General features: G+C 34.4%; 1 protein-coding gene across 2 annotated transcripts; it reads left to right on the top strand.

Annotated features, from left to right (window-relative positions):
- The first annotated feature begins 12,308 nt into the window (after positions 1 to 12,308).
- On the top strand, positions 12,309 to 17,478 carry myl13 (myosin, light chain 13). 2 transcript variants are annotated; one of them, XM_058750853.1, is made up of 7 exons: positions 12,309 to 12,473; positions 14,463 to 14,490; positions 15,396 to 15,545; positions 15,691 to 15,864; positions 16,565 to 16,642; positions 16,963 to 16,995; positions 17,239 to 17,478. In XM_058750853.1, exons 1-6 carry the CDS (start codon positions 12,372 to 12,374, stop codon positions 16,989 to 16,991), a joined length of 561 nt encoding a protein of 186 aa, XP_058606836.1. In that variant the 5' UTR covers positions 12,309 to 12,371; the 3' UTR covers positions 16,992 to 16,995; positions 17,239 to 17,478. The 2 variants fall into 2 exon arrangements, with proteins under 2 accessions (XP_058606836.1, XP_058606845.1); XM_058750862.1 differs by lacking the exon at positions 12,309 to 12,473 and adding an exon at positions 14,230 to 14,268.
- The last annotated feature ends 820 nt before the right edge of the window (positions 17,479 to 18,298 follow it).

The following is an 18,298-nucleotide window of genomic DNA, read 5'->3' as shown; positions in this document are numbered from 1 at the left end:
CAATTTTCGCTGGCTTCTAAAATGCATCTTTCAGCAAGGTTTTAATATTTGCTTTTTCATTAAAAACATTCAGTCATACAGTCCACTTGTGATAACATCTTGGTTTACCCACCTGGCTTCATTTATATTATTCATTTTTGTTATTATGTATACTTTAATATGACGCACGCTTTTTCTTGAATTAAAAGAACAAGTTGCATTTCAAGTGCATCTGCATACAGAATTAAAAGCTTTGGTAATTAGAAATTATTTATTGTGGTACCATGACAGTGTTTTTTACATTATTTTCTTCAGATACACTTGGGACACATTTGAGTCTGAATGCTTAGAAAAGTTAATTATAGCATACTTCTGCATAATTTGAGGCACTTGAAGTAGGCTATACCCTGGAAATGAGTTAAAGTATTAGTGATGCTTGGATTAAAGTGATAGATCACCCCCAAAAAAATAAAATTCTGTCATCATTTGCTCACCCTCAAGTTGTTCCAAGAGTTTCTTTCTTCTGTTCGACAGAAAATAAGATATTTTGAAGAATGTTGGTATCCAAACTGACAGTAGACATTGACTTCCATAGTATGGACAAATACTATGGAAGTCTATGGGTACCATCTGGTTACCAGCATCTTCAAAATATCACTTTTTGTATTCAAACTTTTTCTTTTTCTTTTTTTTTTTTTACTTTAAAAGCTGTAGGCTATAGAAAAACTACTAATAGTGCTGTTTCACTGTCAGAGTTTTAAAAGCTCTAAAAGGGGATTTAAATGAAGGAGGTTTTTTTTCTGCGCTAGTATGTTCAAAGAGGGAAAAAGCTGCAGAAAATGTCAGTCTTATGTTATCAATAGATTAATCTGTAATTTGTCAGAGCACATATGGAATAGCAATTTAATATTATTTCCATTTCACATTTTTCATCTACTGAAGCCAAAGTGAGCTGTGTTATAAAAACTCAATAGTTGTCAAATACATCAAACTTCTAAGAGTAAGTATGCCAAGAATATTCCATGACATCAGTTTAATAGGTTATTACAACAATTTCCACTTTTTTTTAACAAAACTGTACCATTTCATTTTCTAATTACTGTATATTTTTTTTGACATTATCACTCACATATATAGTAAGAAACACATAAATATATTATTAGAATATATTATTCCAGATTGATTCCTTGGTGCATAACCATTCATTCATTCATTCATTCCGTTTTACCTTGTTTTGTCCCAGACCCATTAGGCTATAAGAATCAGCTAAATTCTGCTGTTAAAACCACATCATAAACTTTCTCTATTGTCATCTGTAAAATGTAACCTTGAGGTGCATATTTTTCAGTCTTTTCAAAACATCGTGCTTTCCTTAAATTTTAACACTCTCAAAATTATAGCAGACAAGAAATTTGGGAGTTGCATTTGAATAGAATATTCTGCACTGTAAATCTGCCTCTGCAGAGGTTCAGTGTCATGTTTGAAGCTTACAATGCTTATATATGGTTCTAAACTGGGAGGTTTTCATGTCAAATGAGCCATTATCGTTTTCCAAAAATGGTATCCTTGCAGGTCCAGTGCAAGAAGAAAGGGCATCGTTCCACCACACATTATTTAACACCTCCTCGTAATCCTCCACAGCGAGACTAAACCCCTGCAGTGATGATCTAAAGGCAGGCAGCAATTTCATTTTCCTATCATGCACGCCACACACACGCGGTACACATTTCTAAGCCTGTATCGTTATAGTCGATATTATAGTCTCCATTAGTCGCTATATTGTCATTGAAACAGATAGCCTCTGATCTCTGCCTGCCATCTGGCAACATTAAAATCCACCTACAGTACAAGTCCCTGCTAAGCGCAAAACAAACAGCATGAGAAGCAGCAGAGAAGAGCAGATGAGTATTATGTGATGACAGTGTTAAGCCTCTTTAAGGTAGAAAGAGCTGTTCATTTCTGAAATGAGAGAGTCAGGCCTTGGTGGAAGTAGCTTTCCAAATGGGTCTCTTCCGTAGCTTTTTGAGAGGAATGTATCGCTTGTAGGTAATCCCTGTAATAATGTTTCATTGATTGTTGTTGAGATTGTTGACGTTTGCCAGATTGAGGTTTTATGTCACTCTGAAGTTCACAGTTATGATTTCTAACAAAAGCATCAGTTTGATTCAAAGTCATTTTACAGGGTGTGTGGAATCAATTCAATTGTAAGAAAACCCAGACTTTATTTATTTATTTATTTATTTACTACTACTACAAATTACATTTTTGCCCTTATGCCCAAAAAAATATAAAAATGAAAATGATGAAATTAAATATGTTCATAATTACAAAAAGTATATTTGTGCCATTGTATTTATGAATAGCATTTTAAATATTATATGTATATCCAGACAGCAAAATGTCATTAGCCCAACATTTGAAGTATTATATTGCTGTACATAAATTGTGCTGGTTGAATTACGCATAGTGATAAACAGTATTTAAGTTTTATTCAAATGTGGAAGGAATTTTGAATTTGATCAAACACTTATTGAATATCCCTATATCTTATTGAACTTTCTTTTGCCTCTTAAAAGAAGCAACAACCAATGGGTTAGAGTTAAAATGTTTGCCACTCACAGTGATGTAATTGAATTTATGAATGTAATGAATTGAATTTTGTACAAGTAGTTTTGTGCAAGTAGCTTTATTAAACCAGCCATAAGAGCTCACCCTGCACATTACCAATTAAAAGTATCAGCCTTGCCAATCAAATCCAGTTCCTTTCAAATACGGATTTTAAAATCTCGTAGCCATTATATCAAAATCTTTATTACGAGGTCAGGTATTCTGGATCTCTTGACTCCAGCCTGGTTAAAGACCAGAGTTTTGCCCTCTGCTGCGTTACAGAGCCATCTGTGAGCACTGAGCTGGAAGATGAAAACAATGGGCCGAGGTTCCTGCCCCCGGCACTGACGCAGAAGGGCTCACCTGAGTCTCCTGCAACACATCCAGCCTCAGCATACGCTCCTGACGTCTAAGGGGGTTAGTTATATATAGAGAGAGATTATGTGTGCTGCTCTGAAAATGCCATCCTTATAGTTTGCTGTGACCTAATGCAGTGGAGAAATGTTTCCATGTCAAAACACCAATGAAGTAGCTTGTGACATCATGCATGTCATTTACTGTATCTTCACCTTTGGCTTTGAGGGATGCTGGATTCCAGTGCATCGAACAGTTAAATGCCAATATATAGGGCCTAAGCACTGAATGAGAACAGTGCCCTATTGTTTCCATAAGTATTATTATTTGTATTTTTCAGGGCTTCTGTGGCTTCAAAAATGTGAAAACTTGCACAAACATCAGACTTATCAGACATTAGCCTCAGGCAAAAGCTGGACCTGGGCATGTAGTGACCCCTTGAATGCAGTAAATTCACTTATTCGCATATCACACATATACACAGAGCTAGTAACTGTGTAATCTGGATTACGTAATATAAAAAAAAAAACATAATAAAACAAAAATTAAGTACTTGCAATTAGATCAAATTATAAGTTACTTTTTTTTATATTACATATGTGACCCTGGACGACAAAACCAGTCTTAAGTGTCAATTTTTCGCAATTGATATTTATACATCATATGAAAGCTGAATAAATAATCTTTACATTGATGTATGTTAGGATCGGACAATATTTGGCTGAGATACAACTATTTGAAAATCTGGAATCTGAGGGTGCAAAAAAATCTAAATATTGAGAAAATCGCCTTCAAAGTTGTCCAAATGAAGTTCTTAGCAATGCATATTACTAATCAAAAATTAAGTTTTGATACATTTACGGTAAGAAATTGACAAAATATCTTCATGGAACATGATCTTTACTTAATATCCTAATGATGTTTGGCATAAAAGAAAAATGGATAATTTTGACCCATACAATGTATTTTTGGCTATTGCTGCAAATATACCCCAGCGACTTAAGACTGGTTTTGTGCTCCAGGGTCACATATTATTCACACAATAGCAATAAATTGATTCTCCCTAATTCTTTAAATTTTACATTTTATTAAATTAATATAATTTTTTATTTTAAAATTATTCATTTTAATTGTACATTTTTACGTTTTCCTTAATTATTGGCTTTTCATTAAACTCACGAACCCCCTGCAGTTTCTTTATGAACCCCAGTTTGATAATGTAATATAGTGTTTAATGCACTTCATGTTGTCAACAACAACAAATGGAATATATTTTATTTTACTTTGCATTTTTATTACAATATGGTACTAGATTATCCTATTTAAATCAAAGTGATGAACCAGATAGGTCAAATTTATATAACCTGAAATGTGCAGTGTAATGGATTACGTTTCTAACCACAATTTTTGTCATGTAATTTGAAATCAGTAACAAACTACAATTTGTAAGTAATCTACCCAGCTCTGCGTATATGAATTATGTCTTGCACAGCACTGCCGGTTCATAGAGCTGCCAATAATAATATGAGTACCATCAAACAAAACTGCAAACAGAAATATAGAACCAAGGCTGCCAAAAAAAAAAAAAAAAAAGAAGGAGTATCAATGACATACAGAGCCAAAAGAAGACATATAATTAATATGGGATATTAGAAATAGCACAGATGTTGTGGCATGCAAGATTCGAACACCCAACCTTTAGATTGGAAACCCAGTTATTCAGAGGGTCATGAAACTGCATATTACAGCACCAGTTAGTTTCCACTACAGTTTTCAAGTGGGCATGGTGAGCTGCAGAGTGGAGAGAGATAACACAATAACAGCTTCTGATGCTGTCAGATTTATTTCATTCTCATTGAGTTAAAAGCATCAAAGGTCGGCACTAATGCATGCTGCAGTTCACCATAGCACGCTACAATCTATTATGCATGGTTTTTGAAACTGTAAACAAATACATAAATGCACAGCCCTTTGCATTTTTAGTCAGCTTTGAATATTATACCAATTTCTCCTACAACTGAAATTAATGGGTGCTAACATCATCTGATGATACCTCTGTTAATCTCAGAAAATGTAGTTTAGTGTTTCATGACCATTTTACACATTTGTCTGGATGCTGCAAAGACATTCAAGGTGAGAATGAGCACACAAAATATTTTGCTAAAAAGTTGCCACTTATTCCGGTGCATTGTACATTGAGGGCAATCGTTCGTTTTGATGCCAATGAGAGCTTGGTAAGAACGTGCTCCCTAAGTGAGAACAGTTTACTGCAAACCTGAACGTTTAGAACTTAACCAGTTCATTAAGAACTATACTAACTAACTATATCGGTACTGTTTTCACAAGTAAGGTGTACATTTTCAAAACTCTTAGTATAAAAATCCAAATGAATCACACTTCAAAACCTGATCTCATGACTCATCATCACTGTTGGTGAATTAAAGATGCTACAATGAGACAGGATATGGTTGTTGCTTTAGAAAATGCACTTACTGTTCATTACCTAACATAAGTAATTGACATGTAGCCTATTATGGTCTGGCACTCCCACACATACATACATTTCTGTGAGATAAACAAAGTTATGGATTGGGTCTGAAAGTTTAGACATAGCACATACGGGCCAGTAGGTGACACTCTTCCCTTCTGAAAGTGCTAATCTCTGTAACATAACAACATCTCTGGAAAGTGTCCCTCCACCTGCTGTGCCAGGATCAGTGGCTTTACCCTCACCATCCTGAGCGCAGAAGAGCCCAAATCAGCAGCAGAAACAACATTATCCAGCACAGATGTGACATTGCTTGGGACATAACACACAGAAAACTGTTACACACTGTGACCTTTACTAAACAACAACCCTTGAGCCTTATATTTCAAAAGTGTGCACATTTTTCATAAATGGTTTGTCTTTTGATGCTATGCGAAGCTAACATACTTTAAAAAGAGCATGTCAATAAATATTAAGTATTTATTTAAATATTAATATTAAGTGTCTGGCATTGTTTGATAAACACCAGAGTGAATAAAACTAAATATAAAATGTGTCCTTTGCAGCCCATGATACCCATATAATCATTGACTGATTTGCTTGTTTGTTTGTTCTATTTTGAAAGAAAATGCCAAATTACACTTTTAGGTCACACTTTATTTTATGGTCCAATTCTCGCTATTAACAAACCATTAACTACAACTTTTACCTAAACTCCTAATTTGCTGCTTATAAATAGTTAGTGTGGTAAGTTTAGGTATTGGGTAGGATTATGGATATAGAATATGGTCATGCAGAATATGTGCTTTATAAGTACTAAGAAACATAAAATATGTTATTAATAGTTGTGTTAGTAAGTAACTAGTTAATAGTGAGAATTGGTCCCTATACTAAAGTGTTACCCACTTTTAAATGTAATTCAACATTAGACCATCTATTTAACAACACCTGGCCTTCGACCTGGTCTTCGAAGGATGCCGCTTCTAAATCGGGACATGGCTTGTTTTTCAAAACACTTTAAGCTTGTATTGTGTTCCCATTGCTTCTGTTTTCACTTCCTGTGTGTCCTTCCTGTGTTTGAGTTTGTTCCCTTGGTTACCAATTAGTCTTACCTGTCACCCTGCTGTATAAGCGCGTTTGTTTGTGATTGTAAAATATAAAAAATATTATTTTTGTAAAATATATATATTTTTTTTATAATCTGCATTCAAAATCCACTTGGCTCAAAAATCTGAGTGGGCCTGTGCCTCTGAGTGTATATATATCAGCTTAACATTTGAAGTAACACTGAGATTGTCGCTATATTTCCTCTTGATACCATTTTTTTTTTTTTTTATCCGTATCTGTTTTATTAATCTATATCTATTTATTTGGTGCTGAGATACCAAGGTGAAAATTTTATTATAACAAAGACTCACCATCCAAACAAAACATGCTTGTTGTTTATTGCAGTGTAAACCCCAAAATTGGTATGTATATATTGTCATTTTAAATGATGTATCTCGATAAAATCTCACATCAAATCCACTTAAGGGCTTTTCACGTGTTTCATTATCACACCAAACACTGGGTTTTCTTTATTCTAACCCTGAGTTTAACCCCAGGCAGAGGAGTGTTTACAAGGGGGTTAAATGCTTAGCAATGGACAGGAGTGAAGACAGCGAGAAGTGAAATCAAATCTCCTTCACCTCCTCAAACGGTTGAGCTGACAGGGGAAATGAACAGATCACTGCTGCACTGAAGGACATGTTCTGAGAGGCAGTGCTAATTGGCTTAAGTTAATTTCAGATCGTCTCCCAGCTGCAGCAATGACGCTGTCTGAAGGACTAGGAGTGAAAAATCAATTGTCAAAAATGCATAAATTAAAAAGAATTGGTCCTTAAAATAAAGTTTTACTGAAAATAAAAATGTAATACATCACATTACAACCTGACAAATCAATAGACAAACTTAAAATTGTATATTTAATCCAAGTTTGAAATATTAGTTAAGCATAACAGTAGTATAGTGTACAATTTATGTAGGGTAAATACATAAAAATAAAACACTGTGGATTTAATTTTAAATTGTAACATATTTTAAAGTTTAGCTTGTGAAGGATGATGATGCATCAACCAATATTGTATTTTTGGGGGGGGAATAAAATAAAATAAAATTAAATAAAATTAAATTAAATTACATTTAAAAAAAATCACAGATCACTATTTTTCAGAGACACACATTAAGATCAAAACTGTTTTTACTTGCTAAATCTCACAGATGTTGGCATTTAGAAGAAATTACAGTACAAAATTAAAAACAGCATAGCCATTCATCAAAAGAGATGAGATTTTGTGCTGTCTATGGTGAAAAATAAATAAATAAATAAACAAACCCTGTGTAAATGTGAGAGTTAAGATTACAATAAATTATATCAAACTGGAAAATTATTACTTTAAACAACGAGAAGCTTTGAGGCCTTTGTGCTTTTATATACAGTATGTGACTACACATAATCATCCTTCATTTCATGGTAGTTAGATGCATAAAGAATGTTTTTGCTTAACCATCACTGCAAATTAGAACAAAGTAGCACCGAATGCTACTTTTCTCTTTTGGTCACTCTAATTGCTTCTGAGTTGTCCTCTGCATGCATGCTGCTTTTCGCTCTCTTTGCATAACTGCCTTTGTAAATTGTTTGCTGATCCCAAGCAGCTGCTTTTAGACATGAAGGTCACTTCAGAGAGGGTCAAATGACAATTGTCATTGTAATTCAGCTGCACTCCACCCAGGGTTCATACCAAGTGAACAACAGGTCGTTGCCAAAATAACTTTCTAAACAGATCTAGCATGGTTTACGAGCTTGTCTTCTGTGGTCTCATGGCAGGCATGTTTAAAATGCATTCAGCCCTGATCACCTGATATAGTCTTTACACAGCCTGTGTTGTTATGCAAAGCTGGAGCCATTTATACTCGCAACCGGCACACGCTTCTTTCCTTCTGTGGCAGGTTGGCTGGGAAGGGAACTTCATATTAAGTTCTCAGAAGTGTCAAAAATGGCTATCCTGTGTAATTTAATTGAAGGTTCTGAGAATCAGTTCATTAAGTTAATTTCTATAGAGGCAATTACAGGCAGAATAAAGTACAGTTCAGTGGACACATTATATATGAATATTATGAATATTAAATAAAATGAATATGATAATTGTGTTTACATGTTGATTGTACAGTGGAAGGTACTTTTATCTGCAGATTGAAAATGACATATTTACATGTATATTGTTTATGTAAACACACATATATATATATATATATATGTATATATATATATATATATATATATATATATATATACAGTGGTGGCCAAAATGATTAGAACACTAGTATTTTCAGCAGCTAAAAATGGTTTTAAGTCAGTTATTTCTATCTTCTGCTGTAGTGTGTCAGTAGGAAATATCAGTTTACATTTTCAAACATTCATTTTGCCATTAATTGTAATAATCCAGTGAGAAATTTGTCTGACGACAGCCAGTGCTCCACACAGAGATCTGATCTGATCATCATCAGTCTGTCTGGAATGACATGAAGAAACAGAACAAACTGAGACAGACTCAATCCAGAAGAACTGTGGCAACGTCTCCAAGATGCTTCAAGAGACCTACCTGTAACAGTACTGTTAAAAATGTTATATTTCCCAAATGTTATTTCGGTAAAGCTTTACTTAAAGCCTTTGTAAATAGTGCATTATATAAAAATTGCATTAATTATGCCTTGTACTAACCCTTATAATTCATTATATAATCTTATGAATAATTTTAACCACATTTACAATATTTACCTAATCATTGTTACACCTTTAGAAAGTATAACACAATAAAACATTATAAAACAAACTTTCATGTATTATAATGCATTTTAACTTTGGTTGCAATTATTTATGAAATAATGCGTTATAGCATACATTATGAATACCTTTATAATGCATTATGCATAGAGGCTTTATGTAAAGTGTCACTGTTATTTCTATATTTTCTGCATTGTTGCCACATTGCATTTACTTAAAATGGCAAAACCGTTAGTTAAATGATTATTAGTTATCAAGCAGTGCAAAATGTTTTGCACGAAATGAAACACTTCAGGTTTGGTTTGTGGAAACAACAACAAATCAGTTAACAGCTGATCTTGTTTGTCAAACTATCATCAAAGCCTTGAGTTGAATCAGCTGTGATTCCTTACATTTGCAACACTCAAGAACTGTTGGTGGTCTTTTGGCTAATGAATGGACAACTCCAGGACTTTACACTAGGACTTTTTCAGAATTACTTTCTGGAAATGCAAATGCACATTTGTAACAAGTCATCAGGAGGGAACCAAAAAAACATCAATTTTAAAGATGTCACAAACAAACTGAGTTCACCTAAAGTAGCTTTAAAGTAGTTAAAAAAAAAAAAATTAATAATAATAATTATTATTTATTTATTAATTAAATAAACCAGAGGCATCTCTTTAACAGTTTCTTAAGTTTCACAAATGATCTCAACAAATGTACTAACTGTGCACCAAGTCAAATGTCTCAATATGAAAGATATGAAACATTTCTTAATATTAATATAAAAATTGTATTTATGATTACATTATTAATGGATTGTGCCTTTCAGCGAAGAAAGCACCAGGGTTACCGAGCTTGTAATACGGCTTTCGTAAGTCACGTTCAATAAAAAAATGTATTAATAAAAACTGAAATTACTGCTTCCAAGAACAAATTATTGCATTTTCTTACTCATGTCAAAACTGAAGCATAACTCTAATCCTATCCTATTTCCTCATTATTTCACTCTTAATATACATGAATTCTGAATTTCATGATCAGAGTTTTTGTTTTACTCTCATCCATTTCACTCTCACTCATCCCTACAACCAAACAGACTGCATACATTATCATATTTAAAATCATTTAATTACTTATACAGTGATTATACATGAGGAAATCATGACATATTTAAATGCAAGCAAAATTGTTTTACAAAAGAAACGCCCCGTGTTACCAAACAAAGAAAAATAGGTTATTCAACAACCATCAAGCTCTAGTACACGAATGCCACATTTGCAGTTATATACTGTATCTTGCACTAAACATTTTAAATTGATTAATTCCTTTGTAGTGTGTGCTGCAAGATAAAGATAAGATGAATTTAATCTAGTAACCTGGAGATCACCTGAAAAGCACAATATTATTTAAAGGACAGTTTCCGTTTTTATAATATTAGATGTCTCTAATATAATGTCTCTGATATAAAAGTTCAGGAAAAAACATCTGAAGAGAAAGCTGATACTTAAATGTGACATACTGTACAAGACAATCCACACTTAGTTATATGGACACGCAGCACAGCTGCTCCTCAGACACCATGAGTCTCCTCTCGCCTCTCCCATTGTTTCCTGTGTCTCCTCCTACAGCTCTGTGCATTAAAGGAGGGAAAAAAATGACGACTGAGCAATAAAACGTTGCCATAATGGAGTCTTAAATGAGATTACAGCAAGACAGTAAAGATATCTCCCGTGCTTCTCATACTGTTTTCTTAGATTTGACTCTTGAAGGCTTTTTATGAGAAACTTCAGAGGCAGTGTTAATACTAAAATTGGAAAAATATGAGAATATTCTGAGCTTGGGAAAAGCAACCTACAAGCTGCAAAAAAAAAAAAAAACACTTAGCACCATTAAAATGTAGTAAATGCAACCCCCTATGTTGAATATATTGTAATATTATTATTACTCTCTTCAATAGGAGCTTAATTTCATTATTGTTATGCAAAAACGTACTCATGTTCAAAATGTCTATAGTCTTCAATCAAAATAACTTGAATGTATCAGTTTTGCAAATTCTGTGGTAATTATAATTTCATAATAATCAGAAAAAATGTCTCACTGCAAAGATTTCTAATGGTCTCAAAATAGGCTTAATTTTCTGTATGCAAAATATTATGTTCTTTTTTATTTTGATGTCTGAAGGCCTTTTTGCAAGAATTAATCAACTGCTTTCTTTAGCTGATTTAGATTTAGCTGTTATAGATGTTATTGGTTACTGTTGAAAACATTGTTTCGTGCTATGTGGAAAATATCTAGTTAATAACATTTATTTTTGGCAAGACCCAGGAAATTATATATTTATTTATTTATTTAGACACTTTAACTTGGTTTTAATTAGTGTTCTGCTCCATTTACTCTAGAAATTAAATTTTTATTATTACTTTGTGATTGGCAGAAAATCCCTCAGAGCTTCTGAATACTGATGAGTAATAATCTGCCAATTATAGCACCATATACAGTATTGTTTATTTACGTTCAGCTATGAAATGCATGTCTTTTTGTCTCTACACTCTAACAAATTAATGTTAGAAACAAAAATGTGTACAACCTTATCTCATAGAAGAATGACAGAGTTCTTTAATGAACCAAAATGTACTGGTTGTTGTAAATATAAAGAACTTTTTAATGTCATATATATATATATATATATATATATATATATGTGTGTGTGTGTGTGTGACATTAAATATATGGTGTTCCAATTTATCCCTGGACAGATTTGGAGAAGATGCATTGATTATAAATAATACTCTGAAGGACAGTGACCTCATGTATCTTTCACTGTAGCTGTAAAGATGACCATAATCCACAATTCCAGGTTTCTAGCTAAATTAACAAACTCTTTCGCCCCTACGGCCAGTACAGATGGACGAGAGCGTCTGTTGTGAGAGGACAATGTGTCTCAAATAGAAGCCATTGGCCATGTCCTTTTACGGCGTTCCTCTTTGTATTTGGCACCTTCCTGGGACAAAAGGGGGCAGGACATACCTGTCAGCCTGAGGATAAAATGCCCTCCGGCAGCATGGAGTCCTGTACCCAGAGTGTGTCTGACCCTGTGCTGTCTCCATCCCTCTGTGTTGCATCGTAACCATCAACATGGCCCCCAAGAAGAAGGAAGAGCCCAAACCAGCAGCTGCACCCAAGCCCCCAGAGCCTGAGCCCCCCAAGGAGCCAGAGTTTAACCCAGCTGAAGTCAAGGTACTAACATCTAAGTTGTTGAGATCCACTGCAAGAGATGGACTTGAAATCTATTCACTTAGTCAGGGAAGACTGCAACTCAACAGTGGCTTGCGCCTTTTGTGGAGCATTTAGATGCCAACAAATGGAAATAGAACTTCCAATGGAAATACTGTGAATATTTGAGACTTAAAACCGTTCAGTTGCATTTCTGTCAAATTGAATATGGCAACTAATGTCAATGTAACCATTGGTCTGCTTGGTTTAAACTGAGCAATGAGTTTTCTGTTTCCCTATGAATTATGACGAAGACCAAGAGAAAATGAAAATTCTTCTGACCAAAGACTTCAGGGTACTTTCTTGCAATTGATTGGCATTTGTTTGTTTTATTAATCCTAGATTACAAAGTTCTTTATTGGCATTGATAGTTCCATGAAGACCCTTTAACATCCATGGAATCTTTATATTGCTCAAAAAGTTCTTTAGAATATTCAAATGTGCTTCACGCTAAGAAAAAAAAATTTTATGTTTAGAACTGCTCACTAAAAGGTTCTTTTAGGAAACAAATATGGTTCTTCTATAGCATTACTGCGAAAGCTCTGTTTTTAAGAATGTAGAGTATCTTGATATCAGTTCATCTACTGAATGTCCTGATGACAAATGTTTCCTTCTCACAGACAACTGCTACGCTCTTGTTGCTTTCATTGATGTCCATGAGCTATTTTAAGCAACTTCAGAGACACTATTTAGTGCATCCAAAAGAACAACCTGCAGAGTCATTGGCTAAGCATCTACAAATGCTATCTTCCACCGTCACTGCTTGGCAGCGTGTTGTGCACATATTTGTTTAATCTGCAGAGCTCAGAATTGATTTGAAAAGCCATTTGCTTGAACTAAACAATTGTCAGTGTTTGTTTGGCTATTGTCTGAGAATTCGGCATTCTGTCTTTCCCAAATCTAAATGTTTTAGCAACTCGCAGAAGTTCCACGTATTTAAATACAAAACGTATAAATACAACATAATACCAAGTGGCGTATCATTTTCCAAACCTTTCGGTTTTTTGCATGTCAAGAAATATTTGGATTTCCTAGTGTAATGATGGAAAATTGACAGGAAAGCTCAAGTTTCAGAGGAGATATTTTAGTGGTCACCATTACCACTCTACACCCCATTTCCATAGTCTGAAATGCTGGGGTTAGAAGAAGCCATAATATATGTTCCAAACCATTGAGGTTTAGGCCACACACAATGTGATTTTGATTATGCTGCTCCAGAATGGACCACCCAAACTTATGGAATTGTGAATTCTGAAGCCTTCGCAGATTCACGATTTCTGCAGATTGTGTTAAAGACACAAAGTATGGCACTGAGCTAGAACAGATGCAGTATTTCTTATGAGCTCTGATTACTGCGAATCATCATTTATGGTAACTCTATAATTTCCTGCATCCAGTGGCATTGTTTTTGTGATGTTTCGGTAGGCAATATGCATTAACAATTCAGTATCTATGGACAAAATACAAGTTATGTCTGTAAAAATGTAGTTGCATTGTTAGGTTGCAAAGTAACGGTTTGGCATGTTCCCATTTCCTAAGGCCATAAAAAGCATATTGTCAGTGTCATGCATTTGCAGCCTTCAATCACTATCTAAGTCTGCTAACCCTGACTGATAATAGTTTGCGCTATTATGACAAAAGGGGTATCGGGTTAACACCCGCAGGGCCACACGCACCCTCTGGCTCAAGGTTGCTCATGAATTCTTTTGGACAATGAGTCACAGGACAAACAGGATTGAGTTTGAGTAACCAGAGCCGGGTGAGTGTGCAGATATTTGACAGCCAGAGGACGGGTCACGCCCTGAAGGACACCTTATTATTAGAAGCACCTAAACATTCATAATCACATTTTCAACAAGCAGACCCATTGTAGTCTTGTATATGATTTATTAAACCTCAGAGTTTTGCATGATTATTTATTATTTGGATTTTTTTTTTTCTCTCTCTTGGCAGCTCGAATTCACTGCTGAGCAGATTGAAGGTAAGTGAGATTTTTGTATGCATTTCAATATTACTTTAGCTTAAAAAGGACATTTACAGCAAATAAGCTGTAGTTACACTTGTATTGTGTGTTCCAAATAAATAAATTAATTAATTAAATCTGATTCAGCATTTTTATTATGCTATTATATGTTACTTACAGTAAAAATGCCCAAACAAACTTTAAAGATAAATCTAGATTTTAGATTTATGCTTCATACAAGAAACAAAAAACAATTTCAGGACATTTTATTCAAATTATTTTTTTTCAAATCAATTCTTAACTTCTTATGCAATTTGCTTTTATATAATTGCATTTTTAAATGCCATAGCCAAAATAATACTATAATTTTATATTAAAAATCAATGTATAAAAATGTATTTGCATGAATACTGATAAACATATCATACTGATAAATACATCATTTCAAAGCAACTTTTCAGAAAATTAATGTTTATAAATTACAGTTATGAGTGATATGTTATCAGAGGTGTCATAGTAATGTCCATATGGCAGAAATGTACAGTTCTAAGATTATACAAATCATGCCGTTAGTTTTGAAGAATGTTGGTAACCAAACTGTTGACAGCAGCCAATGACTTCCATAGTATTTTTTTCCACTGTGTGGAAGTCGATGGCTATACTGTCAACAGTCTGGTTACCAACATTCTTCAGAATATCTAATTTTGTGTTCATACAGGGGTCACCACAGCAGATCATTCACATAGTTTTGAGTTTGGCAAAAAGTGAAGGAATGGAATAGAATAAAAACCCAACACTGTGTTTCCAGGACAGAGATCTAACAGAGACTTCAAACTGCCAGTGATCTAAAGCATGGCCAGCGTAGAGAGTTTATGTCTGTTGGATTGTGAGAAACTCAAGTCCAACTGTCTTTTTCTCTGCAGATTTCAAGGATGCGTTCCAACTGTTTGACAGGACGCCAACCAACGAGATGAAAATCACCTACGCTCAGTGTGGTGATCTGATCCGGGCTCTGGGTCAGAACCCCACCAACGCTGAAGTTATGCACGTCTTAGGCAAACCCAAAGCTGAAGGTGAGACCAGAATCCATCCCTCAGACCTCCACGGTCTATAAATCTAAAATGAACATATGTCTGACTGCCCGCGCTCAAATGCCAAGAGCCAAACTGTTCAGCACGAACATGCCACACAGATTCATCTTGCTTCTTTTGTTGGCAGATATGAATGTGAAGATGCTGGATTTTGATCAGTTCCTGCCCATGCATCAACACATCTGCAAGGCCAAAGACCGCGGCACCTTTGAAGACTTCGTTGAGGGCCTGAGAGTGTTCGACAAAGAGGGCAATGGAACAGTGATGGGTGCTGAACTCAGACACGTGCTCGCTACCCTGGGTAAGCTTCAACATCTAAAATAATCATCATAAACTAATTGAATATTTGCAAATTCCTGTGGTAAATTCTTGGAAGCACTTTTATAGCGTTAAGATTTGGTTCTGTTACTGTAAAATTGAGATTCCATTATAGTTTGGAATCACTTTTTATTTTTATATTTGATGATATTTTACTTTTAGTTTGTTTTTTTATTAGTATTAGTACATCAGGTTAAACTAAATTAAAATATTACCTTGTAAAATAGTTTAAAAAAACTTTATATTTTGCTTCAGTTAATGTTCGTTTTATTTACTAAATAAAATAACATTTTTGTTTTTATTATTATTATTATTTTAGAATTAGCTAGCTATGATAAACCTGGGCCATTATTTATAGATGGATACTCAGAGAAATAGTTTTTGTCTCATTATTATTATTATCATCATCATTGTTCTTAAAACAAGATAAATTCCCTTGAGAAGCAAACTTTGTAAGAATCCAATATTTTCATTGAATCAAGTGGTAATAATTAAATACATTTAATTCCTCAAAATCATGCTTTTGACTGGATTTGTTCTATAATATAATACAATATAATATATTTATAATCTAATCTAATATAATATAATAAAATCATTCTCAGCTAGAAAAGAGAGCACTATACTTTTATTCTGTATATAAAATAAAATTGTGAGAATATGTGCTTGTGTCTTCTCTGTAGGTGAGAAGATGAAGGAAGACGAGGTTGAGCAGCTGATGGCTGGGCAGGAGGATGCGAATGGCTGTATAAACTATGAAGGTGAGTTCGTACACATTTTTACACCTCCGTCACCTGCTGTTCAGCTGTTTCGTTCAATGTCAGTGTGTCCAGTAATATGTGCTACCTTATAAATTAACATCTGTCGTCAACAGACTGATAACATCACAGTTCATGTTTATGCAGTAGAAGTGGTAATGAGATCAACATATTCAGAATGCGATTGTTTTCTTTACCTCTAGATGGCAGTGTTGTCTCATATAGTACAATTTTTAAATTTGGATGTCTGTTGGGCTCAGAATAGTATAAACGAAATATGTATTTGCACGGAATATTGATTTTTATTTTTATTTTCCCCACAGCTTTTGTAAAGCACATCATGGCTGGCTGAACAGGTATAACAAACCACTCTTTTCCCACTTTGTCTTCAATACATTATTGATTGATTGATCTGTTTATTTATTTATATTTTGATATGTGTGCATTCATCATTAGATGTTTGATTCAAATAATTTCACTCTATAAAGCATTAAGATTCTCATTTTGATGCATGTGCACTGAAAATTATTATTAGTGTCGATTGTTTATTTTCTTTTGTGTGTGTGTGTGTGTGTGTGTTGTATTTTCCTTTTCTTCAGATTATCAAGACACTTCAAATGAGGATACAACATAATGTCGATTTTATTTCATCGTTGTGCTTTTTTAAATTAAAACCCAGACAGGTGTTTCCTGCCATTGGTCCACTGTCCTCACTGTCTTCAACTCTCTCTCAAACGTTCCTTTTTGTGTGGCTCCTCAGTCTGTTACGCCTAAATGATTCCATCATCATAACTGTTCGTCAATAGAAAAAAAGTTTAATAAATGTCATGCTTGGTTTAAACAGCCTCCTCTCTCTGAATCCTTCTCATCTCACTGAAACTATCACTTGTACTGGAACATCTGCGTTTAGAGGTGATGTGGAGGAGATAATGACATGGGTGGCTTTGACATGTTTTCACTAAAATAATAGTCTACAGCAGCCTGTCTGTTGATAAGATGACATGCCCTGCCTCGGTGGAGTGGCTACTGACACAAGCAGTAAAAAAAACAAGATAACAAATTAGACTCTGGTGCTGAGATTTGCTTTAAATAGCATGTGAATGTCCACCTTTTTCCTAGCAAGCCCACTCCCTGTTGAAAAAAAACAAAACAGCATATGCTGGTTAGGTATGTTTTGAAGCATGGCTGCTGGTTTGAGCTGGTTCTTAGCTGGTCCTGAGCTTGCTCTAGATAGATAGATAGATAGATAGATAGATAGATAGATAGATAGATAGATAGATAGATAGATAGATAGATAGATAGATAGATAGATAGATAGATAGATAGATAGATAGATAGATAGATAATCTGAAAAAATCTTTTCAGTAATAGCACAAAGCAATATCACATTCCAGCATTTGATGTTTTTTTTCTTCATCTTCTTCTCACTCCTCAGTAAATGCACTGTTTTCAATCATGGTCGTCCCATGTGCCGGGCCCAGTGGTGATATTCTCATTTTCTGTAGCAGAGGAGTTCACATCTACACTTGATTTAGCACCCTGGTATTAACTTGCATTAACAGGACGGATCCTGTCTCCCCCGGTCCAGCAAGGTGTGAAGTAATGGGGGTGTTCCATTATCCTGCCCCTGCGCTCTTACATCTCATACACTTTAAATTG

This window comes from Onychostoma macrolepis, chromosome 02 (genome assembly GCF_012432095.1).
Source record: "Onychostoma macrolepis isolate SWU-2019 chromosome 02, ASM1243209v1, whole genome shotgun sequence".
NCBI classification, from domain to species: Eukaryota; Metazoa; Chordata; class Actinopteri; order Cypriniformes; family Cyprinidae; genus Onychostoma; species Onychostoma macrolepis.
This window is presented reverse-complemented; position numbering and strand designations above follow the sequence as displayed.

Coding starts and splice junctions, on each gene's coding strand:
- myl13 (XM_058750853.1), top strand. CDS start 12,372: ATGGCCCCCAAGAAGAAGGAAGAGCCCAAACCAGCAGCTGCACCCAAG. Junction 15,865..16,564: donor ACACGTGCTCGCTACCCTGG/GTAAGCTTCAAC, acceptor TCTTCTCTGTAG/GTGAGAAGATGAAGGAAGAC. Junction 16,643..16,962: donor TGGCTGTATAAACTATGAAG/GTGAGTTCGTAC, acceptor TTTTCCCCACAG/CTTTTGTAAAGCACATCATG.